The sequence below is a fragment of the Chiloscyllium punctatum genome, chromosome 44 (genome assembly GCF_047496795.1).
Source record: "Chiloscyllium punctatum isolate Juve2018m chromosome 44, sChiPun1.3, whole genome shotgun sequence".
Lineage (NCBI taxonomy): Eukaryota > Metazoa > Chordata > Chondrichthyes > Orectolobiformes > Hemiscylliidae > Chiloscyllium > Chiloscyllium punctatum.
The window spans coordinates 62,264,238-62,283,567 of record NC_092782.1 but is presented as its reverse complement, the minus strand read 5'-3'; the positions used below and the strand labels follow the sequence as shown (position 1 = coordinate 62,283,567).

The 19,330-nt window shown below is 38.8% G+C and overlaps 2 protein-coding genes across 7 annotated transcripts in view; one reads left to right on the top strand and one right to left on the bottom strand.

The window, feature by feature from the left end:
• Positions 1–19,330, bottom strand: part of LOC140467035 (transmembrane protein 243-like) — a 109,021-nt gene that overhangs the window by 38,067 nt on the left and 51,624 nt on the right. Inside the window, exons 5-7 of one of the 4 annotated variants that reach the window (XR_011955331.1) lie at positions 7,651–7,746; positions 5,245–5,311; positions 1,082–1,266 (exon numbers count right to left, since the gene is read on the bottom strand). The exons of 1 other annotated variant lie outside the window; for it this stretch is intronic. Coding sequence is in view for 1 of the 3 variants with exons in the window: in XM_072563082.1 (XP_072419183.1) it covers positions 7,690–7,746 (57 nt within the window). In the remaining 2 variants the exon portion in view is untranslated. Of the gene's footprint in view, positions 1–1,081; positions 1,267–5,244; positions 5,312–7,573; positions 7,747–19,330 lie in introns of those variants that run through there. 2 more of the 4 variants (XR_011955332.1, XM_072563082.1) reach the window with 2 other exon arrangements.
• Positions 1–19,330, top strand: part of dmtf1 (cyclin D binding myb-like transcription factor 1) — a 58,278-nt gene that overhangs the window by 19,974 nt on the left and 18,974 nt on the right. For all 3 annotated transcript variants that reach the window (XR_011955330.1, XM_072563075.1, XM_072563074.1), the window contains exons 4-13: positions 1,193–1,310; positions 5,410–5,486; positions 6,934–7,091; positions 7,181–7,213; positions 8,753–8,862; positions 10,309–10,537; positions 13,450–13,601; positions 14,269–14,487; positions 17,365–17,450; positions 18,909–19,058. Coding sequence is in view for 2 of the 3 variants with exons in the window: in XM_072563075.1 (XP_072419176.1) it covers positions 1,193–1,310; positions 5,410–5,486; positions 6,934–7,091; positions 7,181–7,213; positions 8,753–8,862; positions 10,309–10,537; positions 13,450–13,601; positions 14,269–14,487; positions 17,365–17,450; positions 18,909–19,058 (1,332 nt within the window). In the remaining variant the exon portion in view is untranslated. The remainder of the gene's footprint in view (positions 1–1,192; positions 1,311–5,409; positions 5,487–6,933; positions 7,092–7,180; positions 7,214–8,752; positions 8,863–10,308; positions 10,538–13,449; positions 13,602–14,268; positions 14,488–17,364; positions 17,451–18,908; positions 19,059–19,330) is intronic.

Genomic DNA, 19,330 nt, shown 5'->3' with positions numbered 1-19,330 from the left:
TTACCTTGTCTGCCTGGCCTTGGGTACACTTATCCTATTTTAAACAGAGTTTACTCCTTCATTTACCTTGTCTGCCTGGCCTTGGGTACACTTATCCTATTTTAAACAGAGTTTACTCCTTCATTTACCTTGTCTGCCTGGCCTTGGGTACACTTATCCTATTTTAAACAGAGTTTACTCCTTCATTTACCTTGTCTGCCTGGCCTTGGGTACACTTATCCTATTTTAAACAGAGTTTACTCCTTCATTTACCTTGTCTGCCTGGCCTTGGGTACACTTATCCTATTTTAAACAGAGTTTACTCCTTCATTTACCTTGTCTGCCTGGCCTTGAGTACACTTATCCTATTTTAAACAGAGTTTACTCCTTCATTTACCTTGTCTGCCTGGCCTTGGGTACACTTATCCTATTTTAAACAGAGTTTACTCCTTCATTTACCTTGTCTGCCTGGCCTTGGGTACACTTATCCTATTTTAAACAGAGTTTACTCCTTCATTTACCTTGTCTGCCTGGCCTTGAGTACACTTATCCTATTTTAAACAGAGTTTACTCCTTCATTTACCTTGTCTGCCTGGCCTTGGGTACACTTATCCTATTTTAAACAGAGTTTACTCCTTCATTTACCTTGTCTGCCTGGCCTTGGGTACACTTATCCTATTTTAAACAGAGTTTACTCCTTCATTTACCTTGTCTGCCTGGCCTTGGGTACACTTATCCTATTTTAAACAGAGTTTACTCCTTCATTTACCTTGTCTGCCTGGCCTTGGGTACACTTATCCTATTTTAAACAGAGTTTACTCCTTCATTTACCTTGTCTGCCTGGCCTTGGGTACACTTATCCTATTTTAAACAGAGTTTACTCCTTCATTTACCTTGTCTGCCTGGCCTTGGGTACACTTATCCTATTTTAAACAGAGTTTACTCCTTCATTTACCTTGTCTGCCTGGCCTTGGGTACACTTATCCTATTTTAAACAGAGTTTACTCCTTCATTTACCTTGTCTGCCTGGCCTTGGGTACACTTATCCTATTTTAAACAGAGTTTACTCCTTCATTTACCTTGTCTGCCTGGCCTTGGGTACACTTATCCTATTTTAAACAGAGTTTACTCCTTGAAATGTTTTTCACATCAAGAGGTCTTAAAATGATACTCAAGAGATTTGGTTCGTCCTTTATTTCTTGTTTGCATGTAGGTCCTGCACAATGAAGATCACATGGATGGTATTCCTCCTCAAAACAATGAAGATTTGGATCCTGTTAGTCAAGCCTGGTTTACAACAAAAGAAGATAAGGATACGCTACAGAACAAAGGTACGAATATTATCAAGTTCTCAAAATAGATTGTGATATTAATCTGAGCAAGTATAATTCACTAAGTTAATAACAATTGTGAAAATGCAAAATGGTAAACAAATCTGATGTTTAAAGTTCTTTCACCTTATTTGAGGCAAGTTATTTGACAATATACTATTATCATCATAGTCCTATATAAGACCATAAGACATAGGAGTGGAAGTAAGGCCATTCGGCCCATCGAGTCCACTCCGCCATTCAATCATGGCTGATGCGCATTTCAGCTCCACTTACCAGCGTTCTCCCCGTAGCCCTTAATTTCTCTAGACAACAAGAACCTATCAATCTCGGCCTTGAAGACATTTAGCGTCCCGGCTTCCACTGCACTCCGTGGCAATGAATTCCACAGGCCCACCACTCTCTGGCTGAAGAAATGTCTCCGCATTTCTGTTCTGAAATGACCCCCTCTAATTCTAAGGCTGTGTCCATGGATCCTAGTCTCCTCGCCTAACAGAAACAATTTCCTAGCATCCACCTTTTCAAAGCCATGTATTATTTTGTACGTCTCTATTAGATCGCCCCTTAATCTTCTAAACTCCAACGAATACAATCCCAGTATCCTCAGCCATTCCTCATATGCTAGACCTGTCATTCCAGGGATCATCCGTGTGAATCTCCGCTGGACACGTTCCAGTGCCAGTATGTCCTTCCTGAGGTGTGGGGACCAAAACTGGACACAGTACTCCAAATGGGGCCTAACCAGAGCTTTATAAAGTCTTAGTAGTACATCTCTGCTTTTATATTCCAACCCTCTTGAGATAAGAGACAACATTGCATTCGCTTTCTTAATCACAGACTCAACCTGCATGTTTACCTTTAGAGAATCCACGACTAGCACTCCCAGATCCCTTTGTGCTTTGGCTTTATTAATTTTCTCACCATTTAGAAAGTAGTCCATGCTTTTATTCTTTTTGCCAAAGTGCGAGACCTCGCACTTGCTCACATTAAATTCCATCAGCCATTTCCTGGACCACTCTCCCAACCTGTCTAGATCCTTCTGTAGCCTCCCCACTTCCTCAGTACTACCTGCCTGTCCACCTAACTTCGTATCATCAGCAAACTTCGCTAGAATGCCCCCGGTTCCCTCATCCAAATCATTAATATATAATGCGAACAGCTGTGGCCCCAGCACCGAACCCTGCAGGACACCGCTCGTCACCGGCTGCCATTCTGAAAAAGAACCTTTTATCCCAACTCTCTGCCTTCTGTTAGACAGCCAATCCTCAATCCATCCCAGCAGCTCACCTCGAACACCATGGGCCCTCACCTTGCTCAGCAGCCTCCTGTGTGGCACCTTATCAAAGGCCTTTTGAAAGTCTAGATAGACCACATCCACTGGGTTTCCCTGGTCTAACCTACTTGTTACCTCTTCAAAAAATTCCAACAGGTTTGTCAGGCATGACCTCCCTTTACTAAATCCATGTTGACTTGTTCTAATCAGACTCTGCTCTTCCAAGAATTTAGAAACCTCATCCTTAATGATGGATTCTAGAATTTTACCAACAACCGAGGTTAAGCTGATTGGCCTATAATTTTCCATCTTTTGCCTTGATCCTTTCTTGAACAAGGGGGTTACTACAGCCGTCTTCCAATCATCCGGGACCTTTCCTGACTCCAGTGACTCTTGAAAGATCTCAACCAATGCCTCTGCTATTTCCTCAGCAACCTCTCTCAGAACTCTAGGGTGTATCCCATCGGGGCCAGGAGATTTATCAATTTTAAGACTTTTTAACTTTTCTAGCACTATCTCTTTCGTAATGGCAACCATACTCAACTCAGCCCCGTGACACCCTTTAATTTTTGGGATATTACTCATGTCTTTCACTGTGAAAACTGACGCAAAGTAATTGTTAAGTTCTCCTGCTATTTCCTTATCTCCCATCACTAGGCTCCCTGCATCAGTTTGAAGTGGCCCAATGTCTACTTTTGCCTGTCGTTTGTTTCTTATGTACTGAAAGAAACTTTTACTATTATTTCTAATATTACTGGCTAGCCTATCTTCATATTTGATCCTCTCATTTCTTATTACACTCTTTGTTATCCTCTGTTTGCTTTTGTATCCTTCCCAATCTTCTGATTTCCCACTGTTCTTAGCCACTTTATAGGATCTCTCTTTTTCTTTAATACATTTCCTGACTTCCTTTGTCAGCCAAGGTTGTCTAATCCCTCCCCGGTTAATCTTTCTTTTCTTGGGAATGAACCTCTGTACAGTGTCCTCAATTATCCCTACAAACTCCTGCCATTTTTGCTCTAGTGTCTTCCCGGTTAGCCTCTGCTTCCATGTCATCTTGAATGTTAATTCCTCATCAAATATCTAATGTGAAATGTAAATTTACCCTTTTCTGAAAAAAAGTAAACATTTTACATCTTCTGGTGTTTCAAAATGTTTCTTGTACACCACTTTGCATGTTGGATAGCTCAGTGAGTCTCTGTTTAACTTTCGACAAAAGACCAAAAGAAGCTTGGTTTATACTTTTCCAACCTTTCTTTTACATTAGAAAAAGAAGCTGATCATTTTGAAGCCTGGCTGCATAATATTAGCAAGTTTTATCCTGAGCCTTATGCATAGAAATTGAATTTGGACCAAAACTATTTATTTTAAATTTTTACAGCAATCATTCCAAAGATAAGAGTACAGTGTTACTCGCTGCCTCAGACAGGCTGTAAGACAATTACTTTTTAAAATCTTTTTAAAAGTCTGCAAGTATTTTCAAGGCCGAGAGTTCTTAAATCTTTTGAGCTTTTGAGTTTGTAATCGTGCAAACCCTTTGAGAGTCCTAATTCCTTTAAATAAACTCTGAGCTTTCTCAAAATAAGGGGTTATCATAATTACAGATGCTTTCATCATTTTCTGGTTTGAAAAATACCTTCTAGAGGTCATATTTTCTTTTCTGTGTAATTTGTTCCATTAGGCATTATTTCAACACATTATTCTATTATAATGAAAGCAATGATTCCTTATTATTTTACTTCCACCCTTCAACCATTGCCATTAGTCTTTCCATTAGAAGCTGCAGTGCCCTGTTAATTTGGAATGGATAGAATTATTCCATAACTGTTGAATGGTATGTCTATTTAAAAGTTTTGTAACTTTCCATTCGAATAAGTTTTGCTTAATTAGGAAGAAAGCTTGTATTTAAATAGCACATTTCACAACCACCTGATGTGTCGTCACTCTTGTAGTGTAGGCAAAGCTGCAGCCAATTTGCACACATCAAACTCTTAAACAATGATAAGTTAATGTTCAGATTGTCTTTTTTTATTTGTGATATTGTTTGAGGGATAAACATTGATTTGTAACATCACAGATTACTCGTCTGCATGTCTTTGAAATAGTGTGTGAGATCTCTTATACCCATCCAATATGGCATATAGAACCTCAGTTTAACATCTCATCTGAGAGATGGCACTACCAACAGTACAGCATTCCCTCGGTACTGTTCCAGTTCTCTGGATTGTCAGAGTGTTTGTTTGCTCAAGCTCTGGAGTAGAACTTGAATCTACAAAGCAGAGATACTTCAAATTAAATGGAGAAATGAGGCTAGAAAGGTAGAATGGCATGTTAATCTAATTTATTTACTTTGTTATAATATATTTGGGGATTGTGGGTCTGTATGTAATTTTTCAAAGTTGATAAAACGTGTAAAATGAGGAAAATAATGTTTCTGTGATGCATGACTGCACTTATTTTAGCTTGTACTAACTATTTGTGCAATAGTTATTACTTTTTGCTGAATTTATTTGAAAGTTACTGCCTCTAAGGCACTTTTCGGGTCTGTGTATGTCTTGCAACACCATGTTACAATAAGAACCAATTATTTACAACCATCTGCCAGGACCTTATTTCTGAACAACCTGCTACGAGAGATCCCAGAAGAACCTGCAGTGTTACCTTTTGTTTACCTTGCTCCCTTGACAACTGACTCTTCCTTGTGTTTTTCCTGGTTGCATTGCAAAGACTGCAATTAAAATGAGAAATTGTTAATTTGAATCTGTGGCTTGTTACTCACTGCAAAACCATTTAAATATTATTGAAAGCAAACGTTTTCTTAAACAGGCCACAAATGGAAGCAGGGGATGTGGTCAAAGGAAGAAATAGACATTTTAATGAGCAACATTGAAAACTACCTACAGGTGAGAAATAATGAAAATAATTAGATTATTACCTGAGACTATTATTTTTAAATGGCTTTCTTCCTGTTGTGGTTCTGTTCGCCGAGCTGGGAATTTGTCTTGCAGACGTTTCGTCCCCTGTCTAGGTGACATCCTCAGTGCTTGGGAGCCTCCTGTGAAGCGCTTCTGTGATCTTTCCTCCGGCATTTGTAGTGGCTTGTCTCTGCTGCTTCCAGTTGTCGGTTCCAGCTGTCCGCTGCAGTGGCCGGTATATTGGGTCCAGGTTGATGTGCTTATTGATTGAATCTGTGGATGAGTACCATGCCTCTAGGAATTCCCTGGCTGTTCTCTGTTTGGCTTGTCCTATAATAGTAGTGTTGTCCCAGTCGAACTCATGTTGCCTGTCATCTGCGTGTGTGGCTACTAAGGATAGCTGGTTGGAGGAAACCACACAGAAGCGCTTCACAGGAGGCTCCCAAGCACTGAGGATGTCACCTAGACAGGGGACGAAACGTCTGCAACACAAATTCCCAGTTCGGCGAACAGAACCACAACAACGAGCACCCGAGCTACAAATCTCACTTCCTCTTGATCTTGGCTTCCTCTTGATCACTGTCTATCCCTTCTCTCCGATTGCCATCATGTCCTGTTTCCTGGTCATGTCACCTGTTCATTCTCCACTTCCTTTACATACTGAACCCATCTGCCAATGAAATTCTCATTTTCAGAATCTCAAAATTTTTACAGTGCAGAAGGAGACTATTCAGCCTGTTGTTGTTCACTGGCTTTCTGAGTGATTGTGATTTAGTGTCATTCTGCTGCTATTTCCTTACAACCCTGCACGTCATTTCTATTTAACTAATCATCTAATGCTTTCTTGAATGTTATGATTGACCCTGCCTCCTCTATATTTCCAGGAAATGGAATGACCAAAAATGCTCATTGTGTGAAAAAAATGTTTTCTCATCACCTTGACTTACTTTATAAATTACTTTAATTCTCTACACTCTCATTATTGATCCTTTTATGAAAAGGAACAGTTTTTCTCTATCTACTTTGTTAGATATTAACAATGTGTGTTTTTTGAAAACTTCAGTCATCAGGAGCCTCATCCTTTCTGTTTTTTCTCTAATTTGTTCTAGCCCAGCTGGATCTCCAGATCTCTTCGGTCCATTGACTTGGATTCATATACACGCTCCCACACTTGCACATCTCATCCTACCATTGCAACAGCTTTCAACAATCAATGCCCATACTTTCAAATTTACATCCTGTACCTCTCTGTGCATTCTCAAAATTTTCAGTTTGTTAACAGCATTATATAATTGCACTTTATTACATAAAGGAAAAATGCCAATGTATTTACAATCCAAGCTATAATAATTATGGCAATCAGAACTTCTGAATAATGCGTTATGTTGGTACACCGAAATCATTGTTTGCCCCTTATTTCCTGGTCTTTCTGTAGATACATGGACTGAGTGATGCCACAGAGGTCATATTTGAAATGTCAAAAGATGAAAGAAAGGATTTCTACCGAACCATAGCGAGAGGTCTTAATCGACCATTGTTTGCAGTTTACAGACGTGTGCTTCGGATGTACGACAATAGAAACCATGTTGGAAAGTATGAACAGTTTATCTTTTATAATTTAATGTGATATTTTAACATTAAGATAATTGGTTTTCTTAACCATTCTGAACTTTTCTTGTCAGGTATACACCACAGGAAATTGAAAAACTTAAGGAGTAAGTATTTTGTTCAGCTTTGTTACAATAATCATTTTAACTTTTCATCTAGTCTATCCTGAACATCTCCTGTCGGACTAAACCTTCCTGTCGCAAAAGAATTTTCTCTGGTCTCCTGTGATGTTATTGCCTTGCTAGCTAGTCTAGCATCGTGTGATCTGCTACTGTTTCCCCCTGTCTACAAGCTGTCAGCTTAGTAAGCAAGTTGTCTGTTTGCTGCTGTCTCTAATGGGATATGTTAAAGTTGAAATGACGCTTGAGTCCAGCATTCAAATCAATGTTTTATTCAAACAGTTCAGCTGGGCATTGTCAGATTGTGTGAACAGTTTGCCCAAGTTTCTACCTTTCCTGGTTCTGCTGTGAAATAATTATCAAAGTGATGCCTTCATAATCCGAACTGTAATTAAAGTTTATCTTCCAGCTTTTTGTTTTTTTACCTTGCATTTTCACAACTGCAGGATCCCCCAAAGTGGTTTTCAGCCAAAGAAGTACCTTTGAAGTATTATCATTGTGCAATTTGGCTGTTGTGTTTCCTGTAGAACAACATAAAAAGGATTTGCAAACAACAATGTCATAATGACGAGATTATTTACTCTGAAGTGACGTTTGTTGAAGAATAAATATTGGCTGGGACACAACAAGAATTCTCCTTGCTGTTCAAAATAGAGAAATGGACTTTTTACATCCATTTAAGAGGGCAAATGCAGCCTCTGTCTAATATCTTAGAAATAATGCTGCCTCTGACAGTGCAGCGTTTCCTCTCTATTATACCAAAGTTATCCTGAACTTTGTACTCAATCTCTAGCACAGGACCTAAGCACATAAACTGAGGTGAGAGTGCTACCAAGTAAAGCATGGCTGGTGCTTTCCGTGAGATGGTATGAACTTTGTGATAGATCCATCAGCTAGGCATGCTCAGTTGCTAGGTTGTGGGAACTGATTATTTTAGATTAAGCTGAGAACATCTGAATGATACTTTGCCAAACATGTTGTGCATATGCTAACAAAAAAACAATTGACAGTATCAGTGTTGGAAATTAAACAACTCTGCTTTGTGTTTTTGCTGAGGACAATTTAGAGAAGATATTAAGAATCAAATTGATTTGTGGCTTTGGATGAGCTGTAAATAAACCTTTAACTGATTTAAAATATATCTATTTTGATAGCCTTCTATAAAATATGTAATTAAATATTGGATTATTTGTCATTTATATTTCTGTATACATCACTGTTTCAGGAAATATTTAGAATGTTATTGTGAGCACTGGCACATATTGATCTACAATTATAACATTAATTGTAATTCAGTTCATAAAAATAATCACTGAGAATTGTCACTCTCTAATCATAATAGGAAAGTAATAAGTTCATAGCTTAATGTATTAAAAATTAGTTTACAATTCTCAAACTCTCCATGGCTCTCAAAAAGCTGCTATTGAAATACTAATGGATTTTTTGAAGATTTTTATTTTATTGTATATCTTTTGATGTAACCTGTAAGGTTAAAAAAAAGTTTAACCTGTTTTGCGTGTTATTTAGGCTACGTTCTAAGCATGGTAATGACTGGGCAACTATAGGGGCAGCTCTGGGAAGGAGTGCCTCTTCAGTAAAAGACCGGTGCAGGTTGATGAAAGACACTTGCAACACAGGTAAAGCTAGACAGCAATACGCATTTTGCATATATAAAATCCTGCGTAAATTCCTTTTGTATTGTACAATTGTAAGGTCAGTAATGCTGTTTTATCATGCTAGTGCTCTGTGTTAACATAAACCATGCAGAGAAGGCATACATTGTTTAGAATTCCTCGCTGTAAATGGAAGTGGTTATTCTGAATTAGATAAAGTGGGGTCACAGTGTACCATTACCTCTTACAAAAAAAAAATTGGAGGAATATATAAAAACCTAGAATGTGGAAAGTAAAGTTTTGACAGCTTGACTTTAAATGAAGGCTTTGGCTTTCTCACTGTAGTCTCTCCTGTTGAAATGTTGCTTTCCACGTTAATCACATTAGCATTTGATCTAAAGATTCTTCCCTATCAGATTCAAAACGGTCAGGCAGCTTGTTACAAATCTGCTGTAGCAACATTTTTTTAAAACTGTGCAAAACTGTAGTTTATAATTATTTCCTTAAAAGGTAAGTTTAGAACAAAAATTGTCAGATTCTCTGTAATGGTGAAAACAACCATGAATTACAGTCAAGCATCATAACGCACGAACTGAGTAGAATGAATGGAAGCCTAGAAATCACTTACAGTGCTTAAAGTTAAGGGCAATTTCTAGGTGTTTATCTTCAACAGATTTTCCCAATTTATTTTATATCTAATAATGTTTGCTATTATCATCCTTGATTGTCTGCTTTTTTTTTAAACAGAAGGATGCATCTCTTTCGAAGTTTATAAAATCTATTCTGATTGCATTTTAGCTCCAAGTTCTTGCTTTGTATGTTTCCTACATTGTTTAGTTTGAGAAGTATTTAATTTGGAATATGGACTTGATTGTAACATAATTAAATCACCACAAAAACACAGTTGTAGTGAAGTGGAACAGACATAGTTTGTTCTGTTGGATTAGTCTTGTGGACCAGTTTGCTTTCATTCAAAACTTATCTTTATTTGGTTCCCTGTACATCAGTCCCTCACCGAGAGGGATAGTGTGTGTGTGTGTCTCAGGTCTTTGCCAATTTTATTCCTAAAATAGTTGGAAAGTAGTATGTTAAAGTCGTTAATTAATGTAAATTTCAATTATTCATTTGTTCATAAACATGTCCCTCCTTCTCTTTGGTAAGTGATATGACTGAGATAACTTATTTAGTATTGAAGAATCACTTCCAAGCAAAACCTAATTCAGTACATTGAAGCACTTTGTTCCTAACTCGGAACATTTTGTCATTGTAATTCTTGTTCCAGAATATTTGTTCTTTAATGTTGTTGTGGGAAAATTGGGATCAACTGTGGCTCTGAGGCCATTATAAATGCATTTCTCACTTTCTTTTCCCATTTTTTGTTGTAGCATGTGAAGAGGCATCCATAGCTAATGTCCAGTGACCCATAGCTGCTCAAATTGCACAAACGTTTTGTTACGTCTCATTTTCCAGGTAAATGGACAGTTGACGAAGAAAAAAGACTTGCAGAAGTGGTCCATGAATTAACTGCCACAGATCCCGGTGACATTGTCACTCAGGGTGTCTCCTGGGCTGCAGTGGCTGAACGGGTGGGCACCCGTTCTGAGAAGCAATGTCGTTCCAAGTGGCTGAATTACCTCAATTGGAAGCAGAGTGGAGGGACAGAATGGAGCAAAGATGATGAAATAAATTTAATTTTAAGGTATACTAATTCACTTGCCATGAATGGGAGTTTCAATAGGAAAGCAAGCGACCTGCAATCAAAAACCCATAAAGCATATTTTGCTAAATTTACATATCTAAGACTGTATCCATTAAATTACCTATAGAGCAGCTTTCTATCTATCATCTTCAGGTTCAGTCAAATTCCGTTAAGTAGAAGGCCCCACAGCGTGCGGATAACAGCTTGGGAGAGTTGTAAACTGTAAGGAGGACAGTGTAGAACTTTATGAAGTCTTTGACATGTTAGTGAATGGGTAACAGATATCCAATATGGCAGAGAGTGAGGTGGGTGCACTTTGGTAAAAGGCACGTAGAAAGACAGTATAAATATGAATTTTATTCTAAACGTTGTGCAAGAACAGAGACACCTGGGTGCATATGTACATAAGACATTAAAGGTAGCAGGACAGGTAAGAGAGAGAACTTTCAATAAAGTGTACACTATTCCAAACTTCATAATGGGGCCATATACAAGAGTAGGAGTTATAATGAAGTTGTGTAAGACATGTGTTAGACCTCAGCTGGACTGTTGTGTACAGTGCTAGATGAAGGGCTTTTGCCCGAAACGCCGATTTCGCTGCTCGTTGGATGCTGCCTGAACTGCTGTGCTCTTCCAGCACCACTAATCCAGTACAGTGCTAGATGCCATGCTGTAGGAAGGGTGTGAATGCACTGTAGAGAGTGCAGAAGAGGTTTATGAGAATGGTTTCCAGAGTGGAAATCAATTCTGAGACAAGATTGGACTATTTCTCTTAAAGAGGAGAAGGCTAAGATGAGACTTGATAGAAGTTTTCAAAATCATGATGAATCTGGACAAAGTGGATCAAGAGAAACTGCTTCTATCCATAACCAGATCTGGAATCAGAGGAGACTGTTTTAAAATATTACGCAAAAGAAAAGCAAATGCAAGGTGAGAAAAGCCTTTTTCACACAGCAAGCATTTAAGATATAGAATGCATCACCTGGAAGTTTGGTGGAGGTGGGTTCACTGGGGCACTCGAGAGAATTGAGTGATTGTTCCTATAACAACAATGTCCTGGGGTAAATACAGGAGATTATGTTAAACTGATGTTAAGGGGCAGCATGGTGGCTCAGTGGTTACCGCTGCTGCCTCACTGCGCCAGGGATCTGGGTTCGATTCCAGTCTCTGGTGACTGTGTAGAGTTTACACGTTCTCCCCCTGTCTGCGTGGGTTTCCTCCGATGCTCTGGTTTCCTCTCACAAATCTAAAGATGTGCAGGTTAGGTGAATTGGCCACGCTAAATTGTCCATCGTATTCAGGGATGTTTAGGTTAGGTAATGTTCATTGTTGTAATTTGATTGCACATCAGAAGGCCAGACTAAATTACATTCTCAATATTTGGTTTCAGACGAATTCAATTAATTCATTCCTTGGAACCAATGAATGGAACTTATAGACTACAAGTCTTGGGTTTGATGAGACAATGCCACGGCAGATATTAACAACAGGCATAGAACCATGCAACTATATAGCTTTATAACATGGGAGGTATTTGGCCGAATGTGTTAATGCTAATTCATTGCTAGAGTAACACCAAATTAACCCGAAACATTGAGGTAAATGTGGAATTAAAGGGTAGGGGAATGGGTCTGGGTGGGTTACTGTTCGGAAGGTCAGTGTGCATTTGGGCCAAATGGCTTGTTTTCACACTGTAGGGATTCTATAATTATCATTAAGTAAAAATATTCAAAGAGCCTGTGCAGACATAACTGGCCAAATTATCAGCTTTTGCATTATAACAATTCTGTGACTCAGAGCCATACGTCATTAAAAATGTATTAATTTCTCCTTGTGTTTAAAGTGAGGAAAGATAAAGAGAGTGAGATTAATTTGTTATTAGGAGACAGTGAGGTCTACAGATGCTGGAGATCAGAGTTGACAGTGTGTTGCTGGAAAAGCACAGCTGGTCAGGCAGCATCTGAAGATCAGGAAGGTCAATGTTTCGGGTTAATTTGGTGTTACTCTAGCAATGAATTAGCATTAACACATTCGGCCAAATACCTCCCATGTTATAAAGCTATATAGTTGCATGGTTCTATGCCTGCTGTTAATATCTGCCGTGGCATTGTCTCATCAAACCCAAGACTTGTAGTCTATAAGTTCCATTCATTGGTTCCAAGGAATGAATTGATTGAATTGGTCTGAAACCAAAGATTAAGAATGTAATTTAGTCTGGCCTTCTGATGTGCAATCAAATTACAACAATGAAAGATTTATGGAAAGGACTTATAATTTTGATCTTACAATGGATTAATGAATGCACTGACACCATACCATAAGTGAAATAGAACAAAGTTGTTCAAAGGAAATTATTCTGATATAATCACTGAAGAAATTACAAGTCATCACCAATTGATTATCAATATTTAAAAGATCCCACGGTCCAGAAAGTTGCCTTTATTGTTAAAAGTACTGTCCAGGAGTGGGACTAACTACCATCAAATTGGTATGGAGGTGCTAATGTTCGACCGAGATGGACAAAGTTAAAATTCACAGAACACCAGGTTATAGTCCAACAGGTTTATTTGGAAGTTCAAGCTTTTGAAGGGCTGCTCTTCCAAAAAAAACCTATTTGACTATAACCTGGTGTTGTGTGATTCTTAACTTTACGATCAAATTATCAGTGGCACTTGGAGTTAACTAAGAGCTGAATGTATTACAGTTGGTCTGTATATGATCAGTGTTGACTGGAAGATATGCATTCCTTTTGAAATCACAGATTTTTAGACATCAGTACTTTGAATTATACTTGCATTGGTTCACATATAAAGATGGTGGATCAAGAGACAGTGCCTCTCATCCTGCTTAGATTTGAAAACATTCTTTATAAATTGCTGTATGTAGTAATATATTTTAACTATTTTGTGTAGAATTGCAGAACTCAATGCAGAGGATGAGAGTGAGATTAATTGGGATATCATGGCGGAAGGCTGGAGTAGTGTCCGATCTCCCCAGTGGCTGAGAAGTAAATGGTGGACCATCAAGCGGCAGGTCACGAACCATAAAGATTTAACATTTGCAGGTACAATATTTCCACAACTATAGCATTACTTTTGCCATGATTTTATCTACAGCAAATAAACCATTATCATCACCTTTGCATCATTATTGCACGCTTTGTAAATTTAAATAGTTTCAGGATGTTATCTGTGAATAGTAACAAGAAGTTGTGTGACACAAACTGTAGTTGCTAAATATAATATTTTGGTTGCTAGGTTCTTCTGATTTCTATCTAACTGCAATCGTATGTGATGAAACAGATATCATATGATTAGCTGTTCAGTGATGTTACAGGTGAACATGTATTCTTATTTAGATCATTTATGTTGGAAAGTTTTATAGTTTTTATTCAACAATGAAGATCAAGCGATGTATATACTATATAGGACATCTCTTGCTTTTCAGTCAGAAATAAGGAATACAGAAGTTATTCTCATTTTACACTCAAATCTTAAAAACTGACAACATATCTGCACAATATCTATGTTTTTGTTGCTCTGCTAAACACTTTTTTATTAAGTAGCTCATATATTTTAAATACCAGTCGCCTTCATCAATTTGTACATACTTCTCTTGGTAATGACCACCTGAATTTGCAGCGTACATAATCTTATTTCAGTTGTCTAATGAAGTTATTATTTGTCAGTCTTCCAGTTCTACCAGTACTTTTTTTCTGTTTTCTGTGGCAGAATTGGTAGACAGTTTGAGACAATTGGTAGAGACCCTAAAGCAACCACACGTCCCAGTGCACCAATTACCCGAGTGTCCATCTGGAACAAGTTCACGCAATTCAAATTCATCCTCTGTTCAGCATCTGCGGGTTCGATTAGCTCAAATGGAGGAAAACAACAGTGTCCTCAACAATCCAGTAGCTGCTCTGCAGATTCCTGTGCAAATTACTCATGTTGGTATGTCTTGAAAATAATGTGGTTGTATAGAGGTGGCTCTTCAATTTATGACCTTGCATTTCTAACAGTTTGTAGCAAAAATATTTTGTGTGTCGTATGAGCTGACAAGCGGCAAGTTTACACCACACAAATGTCAGGCAATGATGATCTCCAACAAAAGACAATCTAACCATCACCCCTTGACATTCAGTTGTGTTACCAACACTGAATTCCCCCACTATCAACATCTTGGGTTACCTTTGATTAGAAACTCAGCTGGTCACAGTGGCTATAACAACAGGTCAGAGGATAGGAATATTGTGGTGAGTAACCCATCTCCTGACTCCCTAGAGCTTGTCCACTATCCACAAGGAAGATTCCCCATTTACCTGGATGGGTGCACTTCCAACAACATTTGAGAACATTCCAACACCATCCAGGACAAAGCAACCTGCATGATTAGCACCACATCAACAACATCCATTCCCTCTATCACTGGTTCTCCGTAGCAATGGTGTTTACATCCTAAAAGATGCACTGCAGAATTTCACCAAAAATTCTTAGACAGCACTTTCCAGATACACAACCACTTCTATCTAGAAGGACAGGGGCAACAGATACATGGGAACACCACCCCCTGCAAGTTCCCCTCCGAGCACTCACCATCCTGACTTGGAAATATATCACCGTTCCTTCACTGTTGTTGGGTCAAAATCCTGAAATTCCCTCCCGAACAGCATTGTGGGTGAACATATAGCACATGGACTGCAGCGGTTCAAGAAGGCAGCTCATCACCAACTTCTTAAAGGGCAACTAGGTGTGGGCAATAAATGCTAGGCCCAGCCAGAGATGCCCACGTTCCACAATAAATAAAAAAGAATACAATTATAAACTCATCAAAAACAGGAAAAATATGTAAATATTGAAACTTGAAATACTTGCAAGTCTATCAGTATCTAAAATTGGACTCCACGTGAAAATACTTTTTTCAAGGCATTCTGTTTCTTGAGTTCATATTTATACTTGATACTGTTTGGGAATAGTGATGAATATAATCTAATGGGTAGACGTGGAAAAAAGTCCTGTGTGTCTGAATATCAAGCATCTATTCTGTCAGTAATCTAATTAATCCAATCCTATTTTCCAGCACTTGGCCCATAGCCTTGCATGCTACTGCATTTCAGAAGTTCATCTAAGTACACAGTCCAAAGATCTGCAGGTCAGGTGAATTGGCCATGCTAAATTGTCCATAATGTTGGGTGCATTAGTCAGAGGGAAATGGGTCTGGGTTGCTTACTCTTCAGAGGGTCGGTGTGGACTTGTTGGGCCAAAGGGCAAGCTGTAGAGAATCTAATCAAAAATGTTTTAATGGTTCCTGCCTTTACCATCTTTTAGGCAGTGAGTTCCAGACACCTGTCACCCTTAAGTCATGCCTTAAATCCCCTCTAAACTCCTGTTTCTTACTGTAAACCATTGCCCCTCAGTTATTGACCCCTCTACTAAGGGGAAAAGTTTCTTCCTCTGTGCCCCTCATAACTTCATATATCTCAATCAGGTCCCCACTTCACCTTCCCTGCTCTAAGGAAAACAACATCAGCCTACCTAGTTTCTCTCCATAGCTGAAATGCTCCATCCCTGGCAACGTCCTGGTGAATTTCATCTGAACCCTCTCCATGAAATCTCATCCTTCCAGTAGTGACCAGAATTGCACATGGTGCTATAACTGTAGCCTAGCTATAATCATATACGGCTCTATCAACCTCTTTTGCTCGTGCATTTAATGCCTTGATTAGTAAAAGCAATAATTCCATGAGTCTTTGGATTATGAAATCTGTAATTTGAATCACAGTTGCTGACTTGAATAGCCTGTTTTATTTAGTACGTATGCATGTTTTTCATATTAAGATCACTTCTTTATTATTTTGAGCAGCTAACCTGCGGTTCTCTGCATGGGAAAGTCTAAAACCAAACACAAAGAAAGTGTAACGTTTTAAACAGTGTACAACCCACTCTGTGCTCTCTAATTCTGTAATTAGAGTGCTGTATGACTACTGTAAATTGGACCATCATCCCATTATCTCTCGTAGCACAAATTTGTATCACTCTTTATGCTTATGTCTACATGATTGTTGAGTGATGATAGCACTGAGCTGAAAAATGTGTTGCTGGAAAAGCACAGCAGGTCAGGCAGCATCCGAGGAGCAGGAGAATCGACGTTTCAGGCATAAGCCCTTCTTGCGGAACGTTTCAGAGAACACCTCTGGGACACCCGCACCAACCAACCAACCCAACCGCCCCGTGGCGGAACACTTTAACTCCCCCTCCCACTCCGCCAAGGACATGCAGGTCCTTGGCCACCTCCATCGCCAGACCATGGCAACACGATGCCTGGAGGAAGAGCGTCTCATCTTCCGCCTAGGAATCCTCCAATCACATGGGATGAACGCAGATCTCTCCAGCTTCCTCATTTACCCTCCCCCCCACCTTATCTCAGTCCTAACCCTCAGACTCAGCACCGCCTTCTTGACCTGCAATCTTCTTCCCGACCTCTCCGCCCCCACCCCCTCTCCAGCCTATCACCCTCACCTTAACCTCCTTCTCTCCTCCTTGATGATAGCACTGAGGAGTGATGCATGTTCCAAATTTGTGCAGTTGTTGAACATTGACAAATTTTCTACATGATCCATTTCCTACCTCTTTGACCAAAGTTAATATGAAATTAGAGGCCATTTTGTAGTTTGCTGTTGTGCCCAAAGTTTCCAAATGATAATTTTTAAAGCTCTCGACTAATACAAGTCTGTCCTAATGGAACTTCTGGATTTTCTAAGTATTGTCGTATGTGTACACAAGAATGAAATATGTTTGCAGTCGTTCACTTACATATTGCTTTTTGTGCAGCATCTAATGATTCCTGTGGCAGCAGTACAGATTGTGAAACAATAACGCTAAATGCGGGGACTCTACAGAGATTCGAGTTCCTACCTGTAAGTAAAGAACATCAGGACCTACACCTGCGCGTCATGTCACAATGAAACCTATATTCTCCTAGAATCATTAACAGGCATCAAACTAATGGATGTGAGATGGTTTTGACAGGAGACTTCCACCAAAAAATAAAGAAGTTCACAAGTTTAAGGGCAAGTAACAATGACTGGATTAAAGTTGACTCTGGTTAATTAAATTTCAAACCAGGCAGGTTGATTTTATGGTTATAACCTGTTTTGTTGAGTTGAAACAATGCTGTGCATGTGTGACAAAAATAGAAATTGCTGGAAAAGTTCAGCAGGTCTGGCAGCATCTGTGGAAAGAAATCAGAGTTAAAGTTTCAGGTCAAGTGATCCTTCCTCAGAACAGAGGTCTGATGAAGGGTCACTTGACCAAAATGTCAACTCTGCTTTCTCTCCACAAATACTGTCAGACTTGAGCTTTTCCATGAATTTCTATTCTTGTCTCTGATATACAGCATCCACAATTATTTTGGTTTTTATTGTGTGTATGTGTTTTCTATCTGCAAACACTGGAGACCAGAATATTAATATGTAGTTTCTAATAAACAGAAGTGACAGTTACTTTTGGTCTAGTCTGTCTGAGATTACTCTGGAAGTATGTTGTATCTCACAGGTATGGGTAGCAGGTGAAGTTAGCTGTTCCATGCTGCTACTATGCAGCAGCAACAAGAGCAGTGTTCAATACCAGCGAGTTACTGCCGTAAAGCCAAAAAGACATTCCACTGATTTCACAAAGAAGTGATATGGTAGATGAAGTTCACTGTGATGCCAGCTGCATGTAGGCCATATGACCCAAAGACTGGCAGATTGTATCAAATATCAGATTCCTCAGGTGTTGGAAACAAATGAGATACTGACTGTACACAACCAGCCCATACTTGCAAAAAAGGCATCCAATATTAGAGATCATTTGCAAAATAATCCTGGGTGTGAAATATTTTGACAACTAATTTAGAATTGTCATTTGCACTTGCAATGTGGCACACTTATTGTAATGGAAACTACAGAAATTACACATAGGAACCTGCTTTTTTTGGTCTGAAAGAACATGTATGCAGATTGTGGCCTCTTTTAACTCAACAAAATAAATTATGGCTATTTTTCCAGGCAGTGCTGTGATCAATGAGAGTAAACCTTCCTGATTTAAAATTTAAACACAGCCCAACAGTTAACTTTCAATTATCATCAGTGGGTGCATTCTCGATGGCAGTGTCTCTACCAATCAGAGTCCATTTGTTGACCAATCAGTACTTTCTCTCATACAGTATAAGTATTGATATTATTCCTTAAATTGGTATTCTTGTGAATTGTCATGGTGAGTAAAAGATAAAAAGCTTCAATGAAACGTGTCTTTTACTCAACAATATGTATTTTTAGAGAGTTGATTTGCTATTTTATGTGGAGCTCACCTTGCTGCTTTTTCTCTCCCTTTAGTCTTTCCGGTTACAGCCCACAGGCACACCAGGAACTTACCTGATCCAGACTAGCTCAAGTCAAGGTCTTCCTATAACACTGACAACAAGTCCAACAGTCACCCTCACCTCACCATCCTCTCCAGAACAGATTATTGTGCACACACTCTCAGTAAGTATGGATTTATGAATCTGTTCATGTAGCTTTGAAATATTAATACGATAATGCAGTTTATAAAGTAATTAATGTAATGATCATCATGTAATCTTGATAGTGATTGTAATTTACCTCCCTCTTAGCATGAAATATTTCTATTTTGAACAAGGTATAGGTGTTCTGCTGTAATGCAAATTCACTGTAACGCAATTAATGAATTGTGGACAGTGTTTCTAAAGCGTAAACTTTTAAAACATGTGTTGGCTGTAACGCATTTACATCACCAA